General features: G+C 40.9%; 1 protein-coding gene across 5 annotated transcripts in view; it reads left to right on the top strand.

The window, feature by feature from the left end:
• Window positions 1–18,866, top strand: part of RHOBTB1 (Rho related BTB domain containing 1) — a 75,556-nt gene that overhangs the window by 31,842 nt on the left and 24,848 nt on the right. For all 5 annotated transcript variants that reach the window (XM_043476889.1, XM_043476887.1, XM_043476890.1 and 2 more), the window contains 2 exons: window positions 4,002–4,203; window positions 5,146–5,249. In XM_043476889.1, the coding sequence (XP_043332824.1) occupies window positions 4,012–4,203; window positions 5,146–5,249 (296 nt within the window). In that variant the 5' untranslated portion in view covers window positions 4,002–4,011. The remainder of the gene's footprint in view (window positions 1–4,001; window positions 4,204–5,145; window positions 5,250–18,866) is intronic.

Here is an 18,866-nt window from a genome sequence, read left to right on the forward strand (position 1 = left end):
AGATGGTGCAGATAACTTGCCTAAAATCACATAAAATGGCCAGAAAGAGGAGAGACAAGCACTCAAACCCCCATGCACCCAAAGCAGGATTTTCCAGCCCCCCACATGGTGTTTGGGGCTGAATAATTCTTTGTTGCAGGGGCTGTCCTGTGCATTGTAGTATGTTTAGCAGCATCTCTGGCCTCTGCCTACCTGAAGCCAGTAGCACCTCCCTCCACCCCATTGGGATAACCAAAAATGCCTCCAGACGTTGCCAGATGTTCTAGGGCCAGTATTTAAGAATCACTGGAAACATGGCAAGTCATGCTTTTGCCATGTTATACTATTAAATCAAGAACTGATAAAACCACAGAATTTTAAGGCTGAATTTTAAAGAGATTGATTTTTGGAGTCATCACACCTGGATAATCATCAGAACTGGAGATGTTTAAAGACTTTCATTTCCCACCCAACACCTTCAAAAATCAGCATTTGCCAGCTGGGGCACAGGTATCTATTTTAAGCCCCTTCACAGTGTAGGCTCAGACCTTAACCTCACCACACATCTTTTCCTTGAATCACTCCATTCTGTTCTGCCAAACAGTTCTCCATCCTCGAGTTTAACGCCTCCTGTGATGCTGTTATCCATGTTCAGATGGTCCTAACTGTGCAAAAGCACAGTTCTTCTTAACATTGTTCCTTCTACCTCTCCTTCTATACCTTTTATCATTTTTCTTACATCAAATGCATTAAACATGTATTGAGTCCCAGTTATGTATCAGGCCCTACTCTGAGCATTTTTTTTAATTTATTTTTTATTGAAGGATAATTGCTTTATAGAATTTTGTTGTTTGCTTTCAAACCTCAACATGAATCAGCCACAGGTATACATATATCCCCTCCCTTTTGAGCCTCCCTCCCATCTCCCTCCCCACCCCACCCCTCTAGGTTGATACAGAGCCCCTGTTTGAGTTTCCTGAGCCAGACAGTAAATTCCCATTGGCTATCTATTTTACATATGGTGATGTAAGTTTCCATGTTACTCTTTCCATACATCTCACCCTCTCCTCCCCTCTCCCCATGTCCATAATTCTATTTTCTATGTCTGTTTCTCCATTGCTGCCCATAAATAAATTCTTCAGTACCATTTTTCTAGGTTCCATATATATGCATTAGAATATGATATTTATCTTTCTCTTTCTAACTCGCTTCACTCTGTGTAATAGGTTCTTGGTTCATCCACCTCATTAGAACTGATTAGAATGCATTCCTTTTTATGGCTGAGTAATATTCCATTGTGTATATGTACCACAACTTCTTTATCAATTCATCTGTCAAAGGACATCTAGGTTGCTTCCATGTTCTATCTATTGTAAATAGTGCTGCAGTGAACAATGGGATACATGTGTCTTTTTCAATTTTGGTTTCCTCAGGGTGTTTACCTAGGAGTGGGATTGCTGGGTCATATGGTGATTTTATTCCTAGTTTCTTAAGGAAGCTCCATACTGTCTTCCATAGTGGCTGTATCAATTTATATTCCAACCAACAGTGCAAGAGCGTTCCCTTTTCTCCACACCCTCTCCAGCATTTATTGTTTGTAGACTTTTTGATGATGGCCATTCTGACCAGTATGAGGTGATATCTCATTGTAGTTTTGATTTGCATTTCTCTAATAATGAGTGATGTTGAGCATCTTTTCATGTGTTTGTTAGCCATCTGTATGTCTTCTTTGGAGAAATGTCTGTTTAGGTCTTTCCCCACTTTTTCATTGGGTTGTTTGTTTTTCTGGTATTGAGTTGTATGAGCTTCTTGTGTATTTTGGAAATTAATCCTTTGTCAGTTGTTTCATTTGCTATTATTTTCTCTCATTCTGAGGGTTGTCTTTTCACCTTTCTTATAGTTTCCTTTGCTGTGCAAAAGCTTTTAAGTTTCATCAGGTCCCACTTGTTTACTTTTGTTTTTATTTCCATTACTCTGGGAGGTGGGTCATAAAGGATCTTGCTTTGATTGAGCATTTTTTTAACCATGGCTGTTAAGACCATTATAAACTCATTTTTTTTCTTTTTTTTTTCATTTATTTTTATTAATTGGGGGCTAATTACTTTACAATATTGTAGTGTAGTGGTTTTTGCCATACATTGACATGAATCAGCCATGGATTTACGTGTGTTCCCCATCCTGATCCCCGCTTCCACCTCCCTCCACATCCCATCCCTCTGGGTCTTCCCAGTGCACCAGCCCTGAGCACTTGTCTCATGCATCCAACCTGGGCTGGTGATCTGTTTCACACTTGATAATATACATGTTTCAATGCTATTCTCTCAGATCATCCCACCCTCGCCTTCTCCCACAGAGTCCAAATGTCTGTTCTATACATCTGTCTCTTTTTCTGTCCTGCATATAGGGTTATCGTTACCACCTTTTTAAATTCCACATATGTGTTAATATACTGTATTAGTGTTTTTCTTTCTAGCTTACTTCACTCTGTATAATGGGCTCCACTTTCATCCATCTCATTAGAACTGATTCAAATGAATTCTTTTTAATGGCTGAGTAATATTCCATAGTGTATATGTACCATAGCTTTCTTATCCATTCATCTGCTGATGGGCATCTAGGTTGCTTCCATGTCCTGGCTATTATAAACAGTGCTGCGATGAACATTGGGGTACACGTGTCTCTTTCAGATCTGGTTTCCTCGGTGTGTATGCCCAGGAGTGGGATTGCTGGGTCATATGGCAGTTCTATTTCTATAAACTCGTTTTTAAAAATTACCATCTAACTAGTTTTCTCAGTTTAACAACAGACTTACTCAAAAGAGCAATCACAGTACATTAAAATCTTGCGTGGTTGGCCACCCATCCAGCTGATGCAAGGAAGCAGTCCACACTGCAGTTTGTGGGGCTCCTGTTTGGGGGAAGTGGGGCTGCCAGCAGCTTTCCCTCTGCCTCTTCACTCCTCACCCAGCAACCCTCTTTAAACCTTTTTTGATGGTTTCAGAAATATTCCAAAATAGCGTGCGTGCTAAGTCACTTCATTTATGTCCCACTCTTTGTGACCGAATGGACTGTAGCCCACCAGACTCCTCTGTCCATGGGAATCTCCAGGCAAGAATACTGGAGCAGGTTGCCACACCCTCCTCCTGTCCCAAGGATCGGATCCGCATCTCTTGCATCTCCTGCATTGGCAAGAGGGTTCTTTACCACTAGCACCACCTGGGAAGCCGTCTCCAAGGTAGCGCCTCATCTTAATAAAATCATTCTCTACCATATGCTCCAGATTCTTCTCAGGAAAAAGAATTTTTTTTTTAATTCTGCTTTATAGTGCTTCTCTTAAGAAGATATTTTTTTAGTGAATTTGATTAATAAAAATTCATGAATGAATATAAATACAATTTCAGCAAGATATCAAAATTCACACAGTTCACTCTTCTTTAAAGTCAGACAGTCCTTTCTGCTTGCACTTTGGATCCTCCTCTGAGTCACCAGGATAGTTTTAGAACCTATAGGATTTTTTTTAATTTATTTATTTTTTATTGAAGGATAATTGCTTAACAGAATTTTGCTGTTTTCTGTCAAAAGGAGATCTTGGGAGATTGTAACGGACATTATTGCAAAGGCTGGTTGTGCCCGAGCGTGTCAGGTTGACCCCGCGGGTGCCCAGTTCTCTAGGGGTCCACGTGAGCAGCTAGTGAACTTAGACTGCCAGCAGCCCTGACTCGCCTGGGTGGCGTTCCAGTAGTCAGACTGTGTTTAGAGAGAACCAAGGAGAAAATAACACGTTAACCGGGATAAACCATTTGGGGTCAAAATAACAATCCGGTGTTTTTGTACTTGTGTGAGATATAAAAAGAAAAGTTGAGTTCCAGTTCGGCTTCGTAGGAGCTTCCAAACTTCTGGCTTAGGCTCAAGCACCTCCATAGGAGCGCCTGGGCCGAGGGAAAACTGCCTGACCCCCTCCCATCTTTGATTGCTCTGGAGAGCCCTGATGTCTCGAATGTGGTATCCGCTCTCTTCTTCCAGAGTTTTATAAATGGACGCTGACATGGACTACGAAAGACCCAACGTGGAAACCATCAAGTGCGTGGTTGTGGGAGACAATGCCGTGGGAAAGACACGCTTGATCTGCGCCAGAGCGTGTAATACCACGCTGACACAGTACCAGCTGCTGGCTACCCATGTCCCCACCGTGTGGGCCATTGACCAGTACCGAGTCTGCCAGGAGGTGAGAGAGACGGGGTCTCTTTTCTTTTTTTAATTATTTATTTATTTTACTTTACAACATTGTATTGGTTTTGCCATACATTGACTTCAATCCGCCATGGGTGAACATGTGTTCCCCATCCTGAACCCCCATCCCAACACCCTCCCCATCCCATCCCTCTGGGTCATCCCAGTGCACCAGCCCCGAGGACCCTGTCTCATGCATTGAACCTGGACTGGCGATTCATTTCACATATGATAATTTACATGTTTCAGTGCCATTCTCCCATATCATCCCGCTCTCGCCCTCTCCCACAGAGTCCAAAAGACTGTTCAATACATCTGTGTCTCTCTTGCTGTCTCGCATACAGGGTTATCGTTACCATCTTTCTAAATTCCGTATATATGCGTTAGTATACTGTATTGGTAGACAGGGTTTCTTCAGAATCCTAAGGACACATCATTGCTGTCGCCAGTCTGATTTTGATTTTGACTTATTTGGGGAGATTTTTTTATTTATTTGATTTTTTAGAATTGAAGTCTAGTTGATTTACAGTGTTGTGTTACTTCCTACTATAGAGCAAAGTGATGCAGTTATATATATGTTGACATATTTTATATTCTTTTCCATTATGGCTTATTGTAGGCTATAGAATATACCCAGATTTTTAAAAAGCAGAGGAAGAACTTAACTTGTAGGTTCAAGACAGAACTCCCCTTTTTCATGCAGCAAGAGAAAACTAAAGCAGAAAGCTGATTTGACATATGGGTCTAGTATCCTGAGTGAGGGTTTTTAGGGCGCATGGTTCCAGGAAGAGAAGTCGGACTTAGCTAAGTCCTGTTAGCTGGAAGGAGAAAACTAAATGCAAGTGAATCTCGGGGGCTTTAAGGGCTGATGACCTAGGCATTCTTTGCCTGGGGAACTTCTGATTGAGAGCGAATTGGTGCCCTCTCTCTCCTGCAGGTCTTGGAACGTTCCCGGGATGTTGTTGATGAAGTGAGCGTTTCTCTCAGGCTTTGGGACACGTTCGGAGATCATCACAAAGACAGGCGTTTTGCATATGGCAGGTAAACCAAGACTAGTGCAGTTCAGTTCAACTTGAATACAATTTCCTCTCCCAAACCCATCTCTGCTTCATGAATCAACAAAAACCACATCATATGGCCTTGAAATGTGTTGGTTTCTGCACTGTGTCTTAAAAAAGAAAAAAAAAAAAAGACATTGTTTCCTGATGTCAAGAAAAGCAGTCTTCATGGCCACTTGGATCCTCCCAGGAAATACTTTATTTTAAACAACCAGTGCTAGTTAAATTGAATGTCTGCTGGAAAAGGATTCTGTTGTATGTGCCAATCTTGGGCTGCTTTGATTGTTGCTTCCCTGAGTAATACCTTCTTTGCCTACTCTTAAAATGTTTTAAGTTTATTTAGCAGTTGGCCACCCCTCTTCAGAAGGTCTCTACAGAGTCTGATGTTAACTTGCTTTGGGCTTTGCTGTCTGAAAAGTCTGTTATCTTTATTTGAAGGTCATTTTTAAAAAGAAACAAAAATATCTCTGAAATCATTCACAAAATGAACTGAAGCATTAATGTCTATTTTTCATTAAAAAAAATAAGGAAGAGGAAAAAATCCACTAAAGGAAAGATAAATCTAGAAGGATAGTAATATGAGTGGGGACAAGGTCAGAGAACCGTAAAATATTTAGCAACTTCTCCTTGTCACCGTAACTGCATCGGCATCTCCAGGACTCCGGCTGTCTTAAAGTCCCTCTCAGTGCATCTGTTATAACTGTCAAAATCCAGATGAGGAAGAGATTTCCTTACCCCTTAATCATAAGTAAAGGCATGTCTTTTTAAGTTTAGAATTTAGATTTCTTTTTAACATAAAACATCACAGGATTGCATTATTTAGATACCCGCAAACAGTTGACTCCTTGGTATTGAGATAAGCATTTCTGAAAGGACCTCTCTTTCTTCAAGCCTGTGGTTTTCATAAGCCTCTGAATTCATACTGGCAGTTACCCAAGTGGTCTGGAATACTGAATAAACTGCTGAAAGGGTTTGCCATACTCCTTTCAGTCATTCACACACTGAAATAATCTGCAGTTTAGGCCAGTTTATTCAAGGGAGGAAAGAGGTATATAGAAGTAAAACTTTGATTTTAATGTCCCCTTGAACAGGAACTTTTGAACTTAATATCCAGCATGGATAATACATTTCTTCTCGAGTTTCCTAGTTTGTTTTTTCTTTGCTTTATGTGATGGTCTTGATTCTTATCCTAGTTGCCATTTGGGTTTTTTCAGTTATCTCATTATTATACACACACAAAAATAATAATTAATGAACCTGCTTATAAGTACTATGCTGTCAGATTTTGTAATACCTGTGGTTCTAAGGAAGCATAATTAAATGATGACTGGAAGCAAAGTAAAAATAAATACATAGATTTCAAAGGACTGCTTGTACCCCAACTTCTAAAAAGTTATAGTGAATAAAAATGAACTTACAGAGATACTGGGTTTAGCTTCTGTAGGCAGTCTCGATAGCTCAGTGGCTTATTGCCACTTGAAATTTATGTATTTGAGGTGATGAATTTTAACTTCACTCCACCATATAAAACTGGTCTTTTGGTAATGTAAGGGCTACTTCATTACCATGTGAGGTTCCTGCTTATGGTTGACTTCATGGCACAGTGACCTTCATAGATCTGATATCGACAAGCATCTACACTGGGCCTCATCCAGCTTCCTGATATATCTGGGGTCACTTTACATGTCATGCCTGCACTTGGTCACTCCCAACAAAAATAAGCTCATGTGACTCTGTCAGTACACAGTGCATTGTTCTGCTCCTTTATCTGTAATGTTTAGTTCCCTCAACTGTAACCCATCCACTGCCCCCTTTGCTGGAAACAGGACGTGCTTTCCAAGCCAAGTCTGATTTTTTAAGCAACACAGAGGGACTCAGGAAACCCTCCCATGTTTCTGGCTAAGCTCTTCGTGGGTGTCACTTTATGTGCATGTTTGTCCCTTGTATCTCCTCTGTCTTTTCCTATTCTCCACAGCCTCTAGGCTTCCTGCCACAGACCCTGACACTGGTCAAGAAGAGAAACCAGAGCTGTTCTGTCCTGGATTACAGAATCTCTGTGTAAACACTAAATATGTCATACCACGTTGATGTAGCACCAAAAAATTACGTCTTATGGCCAAGTCTGATAGTAGAAGCTTCTTTCACTCAGTACAGGGCTCTGACCACTGTATTTCATTGCTGTGCAAGAGCTGTTTTAATTTCTGTGTAACTTCCATTTTTAGCTCCCTATCATTTGCGCAGGAGAAAAATCATAATTACAGTTTCTGACATTCCATTTGGTTTGCAGACCTGTTTTTTTACTGGTGTTTTTACTATACTTAGTGTGAATTACAAGTTGGTTGGATGTGATATATTCCTTAGACTTGGAAATGTATTTGGAACCTTTTAAAAATAACTCATTTGATTCTTAGGGTGACAGTAAGAGAAAGCAGATTCATACCAAGATGCCTTAGACCTCGCCTTTAGTTTCCTCTGCTTCTTAGCACCAGGCTGGTCAATGAGGTACCACCTCAAGCCTTCTTTGGCCTAAACAAGTTCTAGTTTGCAGAGTGGGCCAGGGTGGTGTCAGTCTGCTGACGTGAATTTGCAATTTTTCTAGTGTGGTATAACTACAACCAGAATGCCATAGCTCTTGTTATGACTTAAAGGTAACTAGTCAGATGATTTTTTTAGCCAATTACATTAGTAGCTCTAATTCATCAAAGCCCTACAGGGTGTCAGTCAAAATATTAGGTGCTTTGCCAGGACTAGTTTAGTTAATCCTTCCAGGAACTCTGGGAGGCAGAGATTATCTCCAGGTCACAGTTGAGTAGGGAGTTGAATTCTTTTCTCGTAACCTGTCCAATTGTGAGTTTCAAAACCAGATTCAAATTCAGCTCTGCCTGAGTCCTGGCTCCCACTCTTTCCATTGTGACAAGCTACATCAACCTCATTTTAAATAGAATGAAACTGAAATCACCCCCGCCACACACACACACACATACACACACACACACACACACACATACACGCTGATGGACTGTGTATTCTTTTGCTCTTAATATTTGTACAATGGCTAGAATGAGAAGAGATCTCAAAAAGTCATCTGGCCGATCCCTTTTCTCCAGGAAAGGAGATCATCCATCCAAGAAAAGGTAGTGACAGGAGTCCTTCTATTCGACAGACATGAAAGGCAGCAGAGTAGCATCAGGATCCTGACCCTTACCTAACATACTTGAAATCTTTCAAACCCTCTTTGTCTGGAGCGAATGACTCCAACTCTCTAGTAGCCTTTCTTCTTCCTACTGCCTACTTTCTACCCACTTTTGGATGAACTTTGGAAGCTCTTTCCTGGATCTTTTAAAATGTCAAGAACAAAACTGTACATCATAACCATGACTGTAATCAGCTGCTCTTTTTTGGCAAGAAAAAAAAAAAGGCTTTTTTTAAAGGGATATCACTCAAGAGTTTTCCCTTAGAAATATTATAAGAAGGAAGTACTCAGATTTAGGTACCTGGCACTGAAATGTAGACAAGTAGGGTGGGTACTGCCTCCAGCAGGGTGCCTAGGCCCCCTCTGTAGTCACACACACATAAATAATTACCAATATTATTGTTCTCTTTCCTTGAAAACCTTCACCATTGCTCTGTCTTGGGGTCAGATGACCTTGAAACACACAAATCTTACGGGGCTGGAGGTGGTGATAACAGCAGCTACCGTTTGATCAGAGCTCCCCACCAGCCAGGTCTGTGCTCTGCGTGTCTTGCCATGTCATTCTCGCGGTGACCCTGTAAAGTAGCCTCGTTTCACGGCTGAGCTAGCATGCGCAGGAAGGGGCCAAGGTCAGAGGACTAGGAGAGAGTGGTACTGAACTTCCCTGGAGTTCTCTCTGGCTCCAAAGCCTGTTTCCTCCCTTTCCCCCAGGCTGTTGTGACGACTGATGACCAACTTTACGTTTATTCTCAGTGCAGTCTAATTATTGCGTTATCCTATGTGGACATGAAAGACCAGTGTTCACCATCTCTCCCCAGCTGTAACTAATATTCTATTGTTCCTCTTAAGTTCTTCAATATGTAGCTAATAACTTCATTCTCTTTATTACATCTATGAGTGGCTAAACCGGACTCCTTTCATTTCCGGGAAGAAGGAGACCCAAGCACACTCTCTGAGAGTGAGTGGGACCCTTGAATACTTTGTATGGCATGCTTTCTCCCCACAGCTGAACACAGGCATACAGAAAGAATCATTGTATTTGCCCTTACTCCAACGAGTTTCCAGGCATATTTTCAGTCCATTTGGAACTCGTATTTTATACAGACTATTCTTACACACTGATTTTTCTCAAGTGTTTTTTAGGCCCAGTGAGAAGTACAGTACATGTTTTAAATGATAACATCAATCAGAGCGATGGTTTCTGTGTGTCTGTTTAGATAAGATGGCTCTAGTTTCACACTGAAGGTGCAGGTAATCAGATACAGCATTAATGCATCCCATCTTGAATGCTTGGTTGAGGCCCTTTAAAAAATTCAGGACTGTGGGTGACCAGTGTTTATGTCTTTCTCTGGGATTGTCTGTACTTGCGGTTAAAGGCAAGGGAAAAAGTAAGAAACAACTCATGCGCCTCGATAAAGCATTTTTGAAGTAGCTCTCATTGTCCGTGGCATATTCTAATTGCCGGGCCAGAACTAACATTCTAATGATGATTTCAGTATGGCAAACAGCCTGTTCGACAGAGAAACATATCCAGTGGAGTCGGACCAGGGCCAGGGCAAGGGTGAGGCATGTAAGGCACTCACCTTGGGTGTAAAATGTAAATAATAATAAAGGTCAGATCACTGTTAACTGATCTTCTCTTTCTGTCTCAGACTCAGCATGGCAAATGTTACTGGTCCTGACTTTATTTAAAATTTTTGTATTTTGTTCATCATGGATTTTTTTTAACCTTCATTTTGATTTTTGGAAAAAATATGGGTCATCTGGATTACTGAGGTTTGGGGCACCTCTTCAAATTTTTCACCTGAGGCTAGTGCTTCACTCTTTACCCAAGTCCTGGCCCTGAAGATGGACTTTATAAATGGGTAACAAAGCAGCAAGGGGAGGAAAGTTACCAGTGTGTTGTCTTCCCTGGTGGCTCAGAGGGTAAAGCGGCTGCCTCCGATGTGGGAGACCAGGGTTTGATCCCTGGGTCGGGAAGATCCCCTGGAGAAGGAAATGGCAACCCACTCCAGTATTCTTGCCTGGAGAATCCCATGGACGGAGGAGCCTGGTAGGCTACAATCCACGGGGTCGCAAAGAGTCGGACATGACTGAGCGACTTCACTATCATTATACTTTATAGAAAAGTCATCCAAACCACACTCCTAAATGTGTGGTCTAGAGGGATCTAGGAAAATTACTGCAGCTTGTTTCCTAAAGATATTTAGTCCTGCTGTGAAATAAAGGACTAGACTAAGACTTGCCTGGGTTACAGAAAATGGTAGAAAGACATTAGAAGAGCAGCTAGTTAGACCAAGGGAGAGGAATAGTTATTCCCTAAGAGCTTAGACTAAAATTGCTCATTCCTGTAGGCTTCCCAGATGGCGCAGTAGTAAAGAATCCACCTGCCAGCACAGGAGACGCAAGTGAAGCTGGTTCTGTTCCGGGGTTTGGAAGACCCCCCTGGATTAGGAAATGGCTACCCGCTCCAGTATTCTTGCCTGGAAAATTCCCTGATCAGAGGACCCTGGCAGGCTACAGTCCACGGGGTCACAGAAAATTGGGCAGCCGAGCACACACAGCAGGGCGGGCTCTCGCACTGAGCGTGCCGAAGCCACTGGTTACCTGGTGTCAGGGGTCTGAGGAGGGGCGAGTCAGCAGGTTCTAGCCAGTACCTGGAAGGTTAGAAAGCAGCTACGCTTTGGTAAACACTGCCGCAGAAATATCATAGTGCTCTTTACCTCAGCCAAATGGGAAGAATCTTATGAAGATTAGAGAGAGAGATTTTGAGTGAAGGAAACCAGGGGGGAAAGAGCACACATTGTGTGTGAGTCCATTGCTGTAAAATTCTAGAAAATGGAGTGTAATCGATAGTGACAAAAAAATCAATCACTGGTTGCCTGGGAAAGAGGGTGGAGGGAAAAATGGATTACCAAGGGACAGACACTTTGAGGGTGACAGGAATGTTTATTTTCTTGATTGAGATGAGTGTATACCTATGTCAAAACTAATCACACTGAGCACTTTAAGTATACAAAGCTTGTGTGTGCTAAGTCACTTCATTTGTGTCCGACTGTTTGTGACCCTATGGACTGTAGCCCACCAGGTTCCTCTGTCCGTGGGATTCTGCAAGCAGGAATCCTGGAGTTGGTTGCCATTTCCTCCCGCAGGAGGTCTTCCCGACCCAGGGATCAAACTCACATCTCTGGCAGCAAATGGGATCAAACTCACATCTTTGGCCACACTGGCAGGCAGATTATTTACCATGAGCACCACCTGGGAAGCCCCATCCAGAGTGTAGTGTATTTCAATTGTAGCTCAATAATTTTTTATAGATAAAATATTTTTATGGGCAATCAAAGTAGTCTGTGGTATGTGAGGAAATTTTCATGGCTGACAATATATGTTTTCCTTATTTATAGAACTTAAACTTAGTTCTCATTGAAAATATAAATTATTTGTGTGAACTTTAGCAGGGGAAAATATAAGACCAGATCCTTAATAGCTGAATATAGGAAATGGGATAGTTCTGGCACCTCAAAGCTAATGTTGTCCCCAAACCAGGCTGGACCCCTTTTCCCAGAGATGGAACCATCAGCTGTGTGGATGGTAATCCAGCCAAGTGGCCTGTGTCTTTGACTTGGGTTCTGTAGCTTTTTTCTGAGAAGGTACATTTGTCCGGGTGCCCTGTAATAACTGTATACCACGTGCTCTGAACATTTTTCACTTCTCCATCAAAGAGTAACAGTTTTATCTATCATGGTCAGTTCTTTCTGGAACCAGAGACTGGTGTGAGGCCAAGAGAAAAAGGAGGGGGTATGGTCAGCTACACCATCAGAACTCCCCCTTTTTGCCAGATCTGTGAATTTGTAAATTGGGGGGTGGGATGGGGGGAGGGGAATGCCTTTTCTGAATGAGTATTCTTAAACAGAGAATTGCATGTATTAACACTAATGTTTTTCCAACTATAGTTTGTTTCTCCTCTGGGTATCATTTCCAAGCTCTTTATAAGAATTATTTAAAAAAATAATTATATACTTATCTTTTTAATCCATTTACCCATAGAGGAGGGCATTAAGTAAAACAATTGAAGGTGGCTTACTACTGCTTTGTGCTAATCCAAAACAGAAAAATCTATTAGACTAAATGAATACAAGTAATTAAACATTTTTAATGTAGTAGAAATTTATGGATTCTGTACTGAAGTACTCAAGCACAGGATTGCAGTGATGCCAAATCACCTGGCACACAGAAAATATGTCTGTGTCACCCCTAACCTACTGCCCCCCACGGTCCTTCCTGCTCTGAGCTGGTACATATCTTGTATTGTTACCAGAAGACAAAATATCAGAAGAGCTGGGATTCCTGTGCCCAGCCTAGTACTGTCCCCAGCATGAAAATGTCCTTGGGAAACAGCAGTGCCAGATGAGATAGGAACGGGGCTTGACTGATGACTGGGGTCACTTGTGTTCCAGGACCTGGAAGGATGCTGGCTGCTGCCCAAACACTGGTCACATGGCTGGGAAAAATGGTCCTTTGTGGTTGAGCCCAGGAAAACATTTGTGGACCCAAAAGATCCCACAGACATGAATAATGAGGCAGCTGAGATGGGTAAAGGGATGAGGAACATATGCGCTGTTCACATTAACGTCATGTGTTCTGCCTTCTTTTACCTTTTTTCTGTTGCTAGTTAATAACTGCAAGCTTGACATGTTGGGTCAAATACAGCAAAGTGTGTTGCCTGCTCATCATGGACAAAGAGAAAACAACAGTTTGTGATGTTTCTATACCGGAATCTTCTGATGAAAAAAATGTATTTCAGCCTGCACAGTTTTCCCACATAAAATAGGGGGTTAGAAGAAAGAGACTGCTGAGTAATTCTGCAGTATCTTCAGAGAATAATTCTATTACCATCTTTCAGCAATTCCATATCAATGAGCTGGTAAGCCAAAGGGAAAGCTCTCGTTGAGAATGTCCTGCCATTCTTATTAACCGCAATATACAAGATATATATTTGGTGACTTTTGAAACTATAAACCATATTTGTCTGACAATAATTGGTACCTTATGGTTTACAAACCACTTTCACAGATATTTTTCTTGGTGAATCTTAACAGCAATCATTATCAGCAACTTTTAATATTGACCATTTATCAGATTTCTAAAATTATTCCACTACTTTGATCTTTCCCCAGAACAATTCTACCCCCAGTCTAGAAAATACAGTTAGAAGGATAAAGTACTGAATTACCAAAAAATAAAACAAATTAGAAAAAATCTCTTTTAAATTCATCGCCTTGGTTTTCTTTCTATTTCAGTGCTTTTGGAGATTGGGGGAGTTGGTGTTGTTTTTAAAAAACAAGATGGCCTGTGAAATGGAGGATGTTATCTTAACCCTTAATTCTGTGAAACTAACCCAGAATTAATCCTGAAAATAACTTGTCCATTTCTTTATATTTCCTTTTTGCTTCTGGATATAATTTTAATTCCTAGAAGAGATCATTAATCCATTTTTATTTTTGCATTATGAAAGTATCCAATTAGGTGGGACAAATAGATTTTTAAGATAAATTCAAATAATTTAAAAATATATATTTAGTGGATAAGCTCTGCTATAGACCAGAGATGATATACACAAGCATGCATGCTCAATCGTGTCTGACTCTTTGCGACCCTACAGACTGTAGCCCACCAGACTCCTCTGTCCATGGGATTTTCCTGGCAAGAATACTTGAGTAGGATGCGATTTCCTCCTCCAGATTATACATTATCTTTCAGCAATAATTGTCTGAAGAAATATAATAGTTCACATATCATTTTTTTTATTAAAAGTTAAACATACCCCCTAACTGACTTATCTTAGGCCTAAATTTCTTTTAGATTTTGAGTCTGCAGACATACTTGCATCTACATCCTTCAGAATCTACAAGGCTTTTTTACTTTATAAGCAGTCACTGAAGTCCTCTTTTGTTACAAACACTGTGTTGTGCACCATGAAAGAAACAAAACAGAATCCCTGAAGATGAAACTAAGAGCAGTGGGGAAAGCCAGCAGCATGAAGAGTTACAATACAGGGTTAAATGCTGAACTAAACATGTCAGTACCAGGAGCAGGGAAGAAAGAATTGCTCAGAGAAAAAGTTCCAGCATCATTCTCAACTCCTTTTGCTCATGTCCCGTACCTGCTCCATCAGCAGACCCCAGTGACTCTACCTTCCACATATTTAACTAACACAGCCACCTCTTACCACCTGTACTACTCCCAGGACAAAGTCACCATCAGCTCTCTCTGGATTATTTTTTTAACTGTCCTCTCCTACTGTCTTATGCCTTCTGACAACCCACCCTTCACCACTATTTAGGAGGTATTACAGCAGTAGGGTGATCCTGTTAAAACATACTTTTTCTCATTCAGCTCAAAAACCCCTAATCATCTACCAGTTCACTCAGAGTAACAGCCAAACACCCCTGAGGCCCTCTGTATCTCAGACAGCATTGCCTGTCTGCTCAGCTCTTGCTGTTTTTCCTCCTCACCAACAGGGAAACACCACAGGAATGCTCCTGCCTCAGGACCTTTACCTTAGATGTTTCCTCTTCCACAGTGTTCTTCCCCCAAGATATCAACATGTCAGCTCCTTCACTTCCTTCAGGTCTTTACTGAGATATCCCCTTTTCAGGAAGGCCCTCCATGGCCACCTCATTTCAACAGCAGCTTCTGCTTTCCAGTGTTTCTGTTCCCATCACCCTGCCCGCTTTCCCACATAGTACTGTCATCTAGCATACTCAATATTTTACCTACATTTCTTGCTTGTTGTCTCTGTTCTCTGGTAGAATATAAGCGTGATGCAGATAAGCATACTGAGGACAGTGATTTGTGTCTTTAACTAGTTGCTGTGCCCCCAGTGTCCGGAAGAGCACCCGCCACATAGTAGGATATCAGTTAATATTTCTGGGAGAAATGATTGAATGATTGCTTATTAATACTGGACAAGTGACTTGGCAGGTCCTGTACCTTTATCATTTTACAGAGGCCTGGGGCGAGGCCTGGGTAAAAGTGGTGGGATGATCTTACTGGTTTACATAGTTTGGTTTCAGAAGAGTCAAGGAGTTTAATCACAGAGCCCTCCCATCTGGCAGTCTGGCTGACATGTCGGCGCTGTTATATGTGTGGCTAGCCTTGCTCTTAGGAGAATACGTCAACCTTCACGAAGGAAGGCAACTCCTCAGTCATGCAGCTTCAGAGCAAGCCAGAGAGAAATGAGAATGAGGAGAAGTAGGCAGGGAATTTATTCCTACAATTGCATCTTCTCCTGTTAAGGAAGTCTTTTCTGTGTCAGTGTTTCCTGCTTTCATTGACCAGGAGGTAAATGAGCTTGCTTACACTGTTTCTTTTCATCACTTACTTGTGCTTCACACTGTTTCATATGCATTCACCTTTTTCTGATCATTGTGTGAGGTGTAAGAATGCAGACGGTCTCTAACTTACAATGGTCTAACTTATAGTTTTTCTGTTTTATGATGGTGCAAAAGTAATACACATTCAGTAGAAAACATACTTTGAATTCTGATCTTTTCCCCAGGTTGGCTATATCCAAGTACTAGCCCTGCTCCCAGTCAGCCACACAGTCAACAGGGTAAACAATTGACACACTGACAACCATTCTGTACCCAGAGAAGCATTCTTCACATTCAGCACAGTATTCAGTATACAGTATTCGGCCTTTTTGTTCAATGGTGTTGCCCAGCTGTACACTAATGTAAGTGTTCTGAGCACATTTAGGGTAGGCTCAACTAAGCTATGATGTTTGGTAGGTTAGGTATATTAAATACATTTTTGATTTATGATATTTTCAATGTATGATGGATTTATCAGGACATAACCCCATCATAAGTCATAGAAGATTTGTACACTAAAGGAAGCATAGATTTAAAAATGGCATAGATTGAAAAATATCAAGTTTAAAAAAATAATTGGTTACATTGAATGATAACACAGCCTTTTATATGATCAGGTCATTGGCTTCTCTAATTTTTGCACTATGATGGCAGAACCAACCGTTTTTAAGATTGGGTATTATCTATCTTAGGATTTGGTGGCATTGGTGGGATGTTGGTATGGCTTTCCTGCACTTAAGAGTGTGCATTGCTTTAGTCTGATTTTTGGAGGGTGGGGGAAGACTGATTTAAAATGTTGCTTCCTACTAAACATACAATTACGGGCTTGGGAGAAATAGTTACGCATGCTAATCACTCCCAAATCTGAATATATTTCAGGGTGTTTTCAGTTTTCCCCACATAACATCTGTACTTAAGAAGCCTCACTGCTATTGGTAAAGTATTGACTTGATTTCTCTGCTCACATCCAGGGCGCTGCATGTTACTGCCCTGCTCTTCCCAGACCCCCCGCCAGGCGCTCCCCTACAGGCCTCTCCATTTTCCATGAGTATGAGTTTACACAGCCATTCATCTCCAGGTGGTTATGTTCACCATCACTGACAACTCCCTCCACATCTCATACACACCGGGCTGCTCCCCTACTAAAACTTTCCAAAGCCACGTGTTACACATTCCTTTTTTCTGCCATGCTCCCAGCTGTTTTGTGATGTTTTAATCTGTCTGTTTGCACAGCGCTGTCAGACTATATGCATGAAAGGTGTATTGTTGACATTAATGGTTTTTAAAATGTTTCTGTAAAGAGCCTACCTTGGTTATTGGGGTGGGAGAAGGAGGTCAGGGACATCTACTTGAGTCTTTGCCAGAAGAAGACTGGTGTATGTTAACAAACAAACACATTGAAATGTGATCATGATCTCTACCAATGAAGGATATGGGAGTCTCTACTTAAAAAAGAAATAGTAATAGGCAATAGTGACATAAAGATATGGAATCCTACCATAGAAAAAGTATAAAACTATATGTTAAGAAGGATATACTTCCAAGAAGATCCAGGTAAACAGAATTGTTAGCTTATTCTTGGTCACCAAGTGTAAGGGTCTCAGCAAGAGAAGAGACTGGGAAGAGGCCAGTTGGATGGGAGCCTGTGGATGTCCTGCTCACGGCTCTCTGGAGGACTGGATGAAATCTGCTGTCCTCACATTGCCCACGCCGGCCTGGGTAATTTAGCAATTTTTTTTTTCACTTAAGCAGATAAGAAAACACAAGGCCCACAGCTCTTTAGCTGGACAGTGGTGGCAAAGCAGGTAGAACTAGAAAAGGGAAGACAAATTAAGAAGATAGAAAGTACTTTTGTGATAGTAGAGAACAGGGACAATTCATTCCTAATAGAAAATATTTGATATTATCATCTCTCTCCTTTTCGACCACTTCTTCAAAGGATGAATTTCGTTTCTGTTTGCTTCCCTGATCTTTTCCCACCAAGTTTGCTATGTTTGAATCTAGATGATAAAGACTGGCCATGAGAATGGGTGGCATTTGGTGTTTAAAGTCCAGCTTGAAAGAGAAAAAAAAATGTATATACACACACACATACATTATTACCCTAAAAGGAAAATCCACCTTATATTTAATAGCAATCTATTTTTTAAAGACTTCATGTAAAAAATTTCACTCTGTGCCCATAGCAATATACAGTAAAGAATATAATAATATAGTGCATTTTTTAATCCTCCAACAAAGATTGGCCCCAACTTTGCATACATTCCTTATGTTATCCAAATATCTTTGCCAATCTTTTGCATGCTATCTTTGGCCAGTGTTCTCCTTGAAAGATAGCAAAAAAAAAAATGTTTTTTATTTGTTTATTATTACTTACTTTTATAGAAGAAGAACTGCTACAATTGACAGTTTTATCAGCTCAAGCATTTGGGGGATGACTAGGTCTCTCTCTGGTCTGCTCCCTACCTCCCACAGCTCCATTAAACTGGAGATCTGCAATTGTTTCAACACATACTGATGAATTTACTTCGAATTGTTTCACAGGCATTATTTGATGTGTCAGTACCCTAGTGAAACTTTTGTACTGATGTATTCCCCTTAGAAACAATAAATCACAGTTTTCTCAAAATAAATGAATAAATAAATAAACATTCATAGGCAAGCAACCAAGACCATACACTTAGATCCTGTGTAATCGACTTTCTTTAAAAGAATAAGACCACTTAGCTCAGTCAAAAAAAAAAAAAAAAATCCAAACCTCTTCCTACTCTTCTCAGTATTCAAGTTCTGGAGCTTGAGTTTTGTCTCCTATGTTCTTTTTGCCTCAGCATTCTCGAATTCTTATACTTTCTACTCCAAATAGCTATAAGACTCCATTTAAATCCTATCAGATTCTTTTTACAGCTGAAACAGGAACCCTGAGGTCATCTCTAGGCCAACTCTGCTGCCTAATATGTGGGAATGTCCTCATCACACCTCCCCCTCCCAATTATTTTTTTAAATTCAACTCAGTTATTTTAAACACAACTCT

Source organism: Cervus canadensis, chromosome 8, assembly GCF_019320065.1.
Source record: "Cervus canadensis isolate Bull #8, Minnesota chromosome 8, ASM1932006v1, whole genome shotgun sequence".
Classification (NCBI taxonomy): domain Eukaryota; kingdom Metazoa; phylum Chordata; class Mammalia; order Artiodactyla; family Cervidae; genus Cervus; species Cervus canadensis.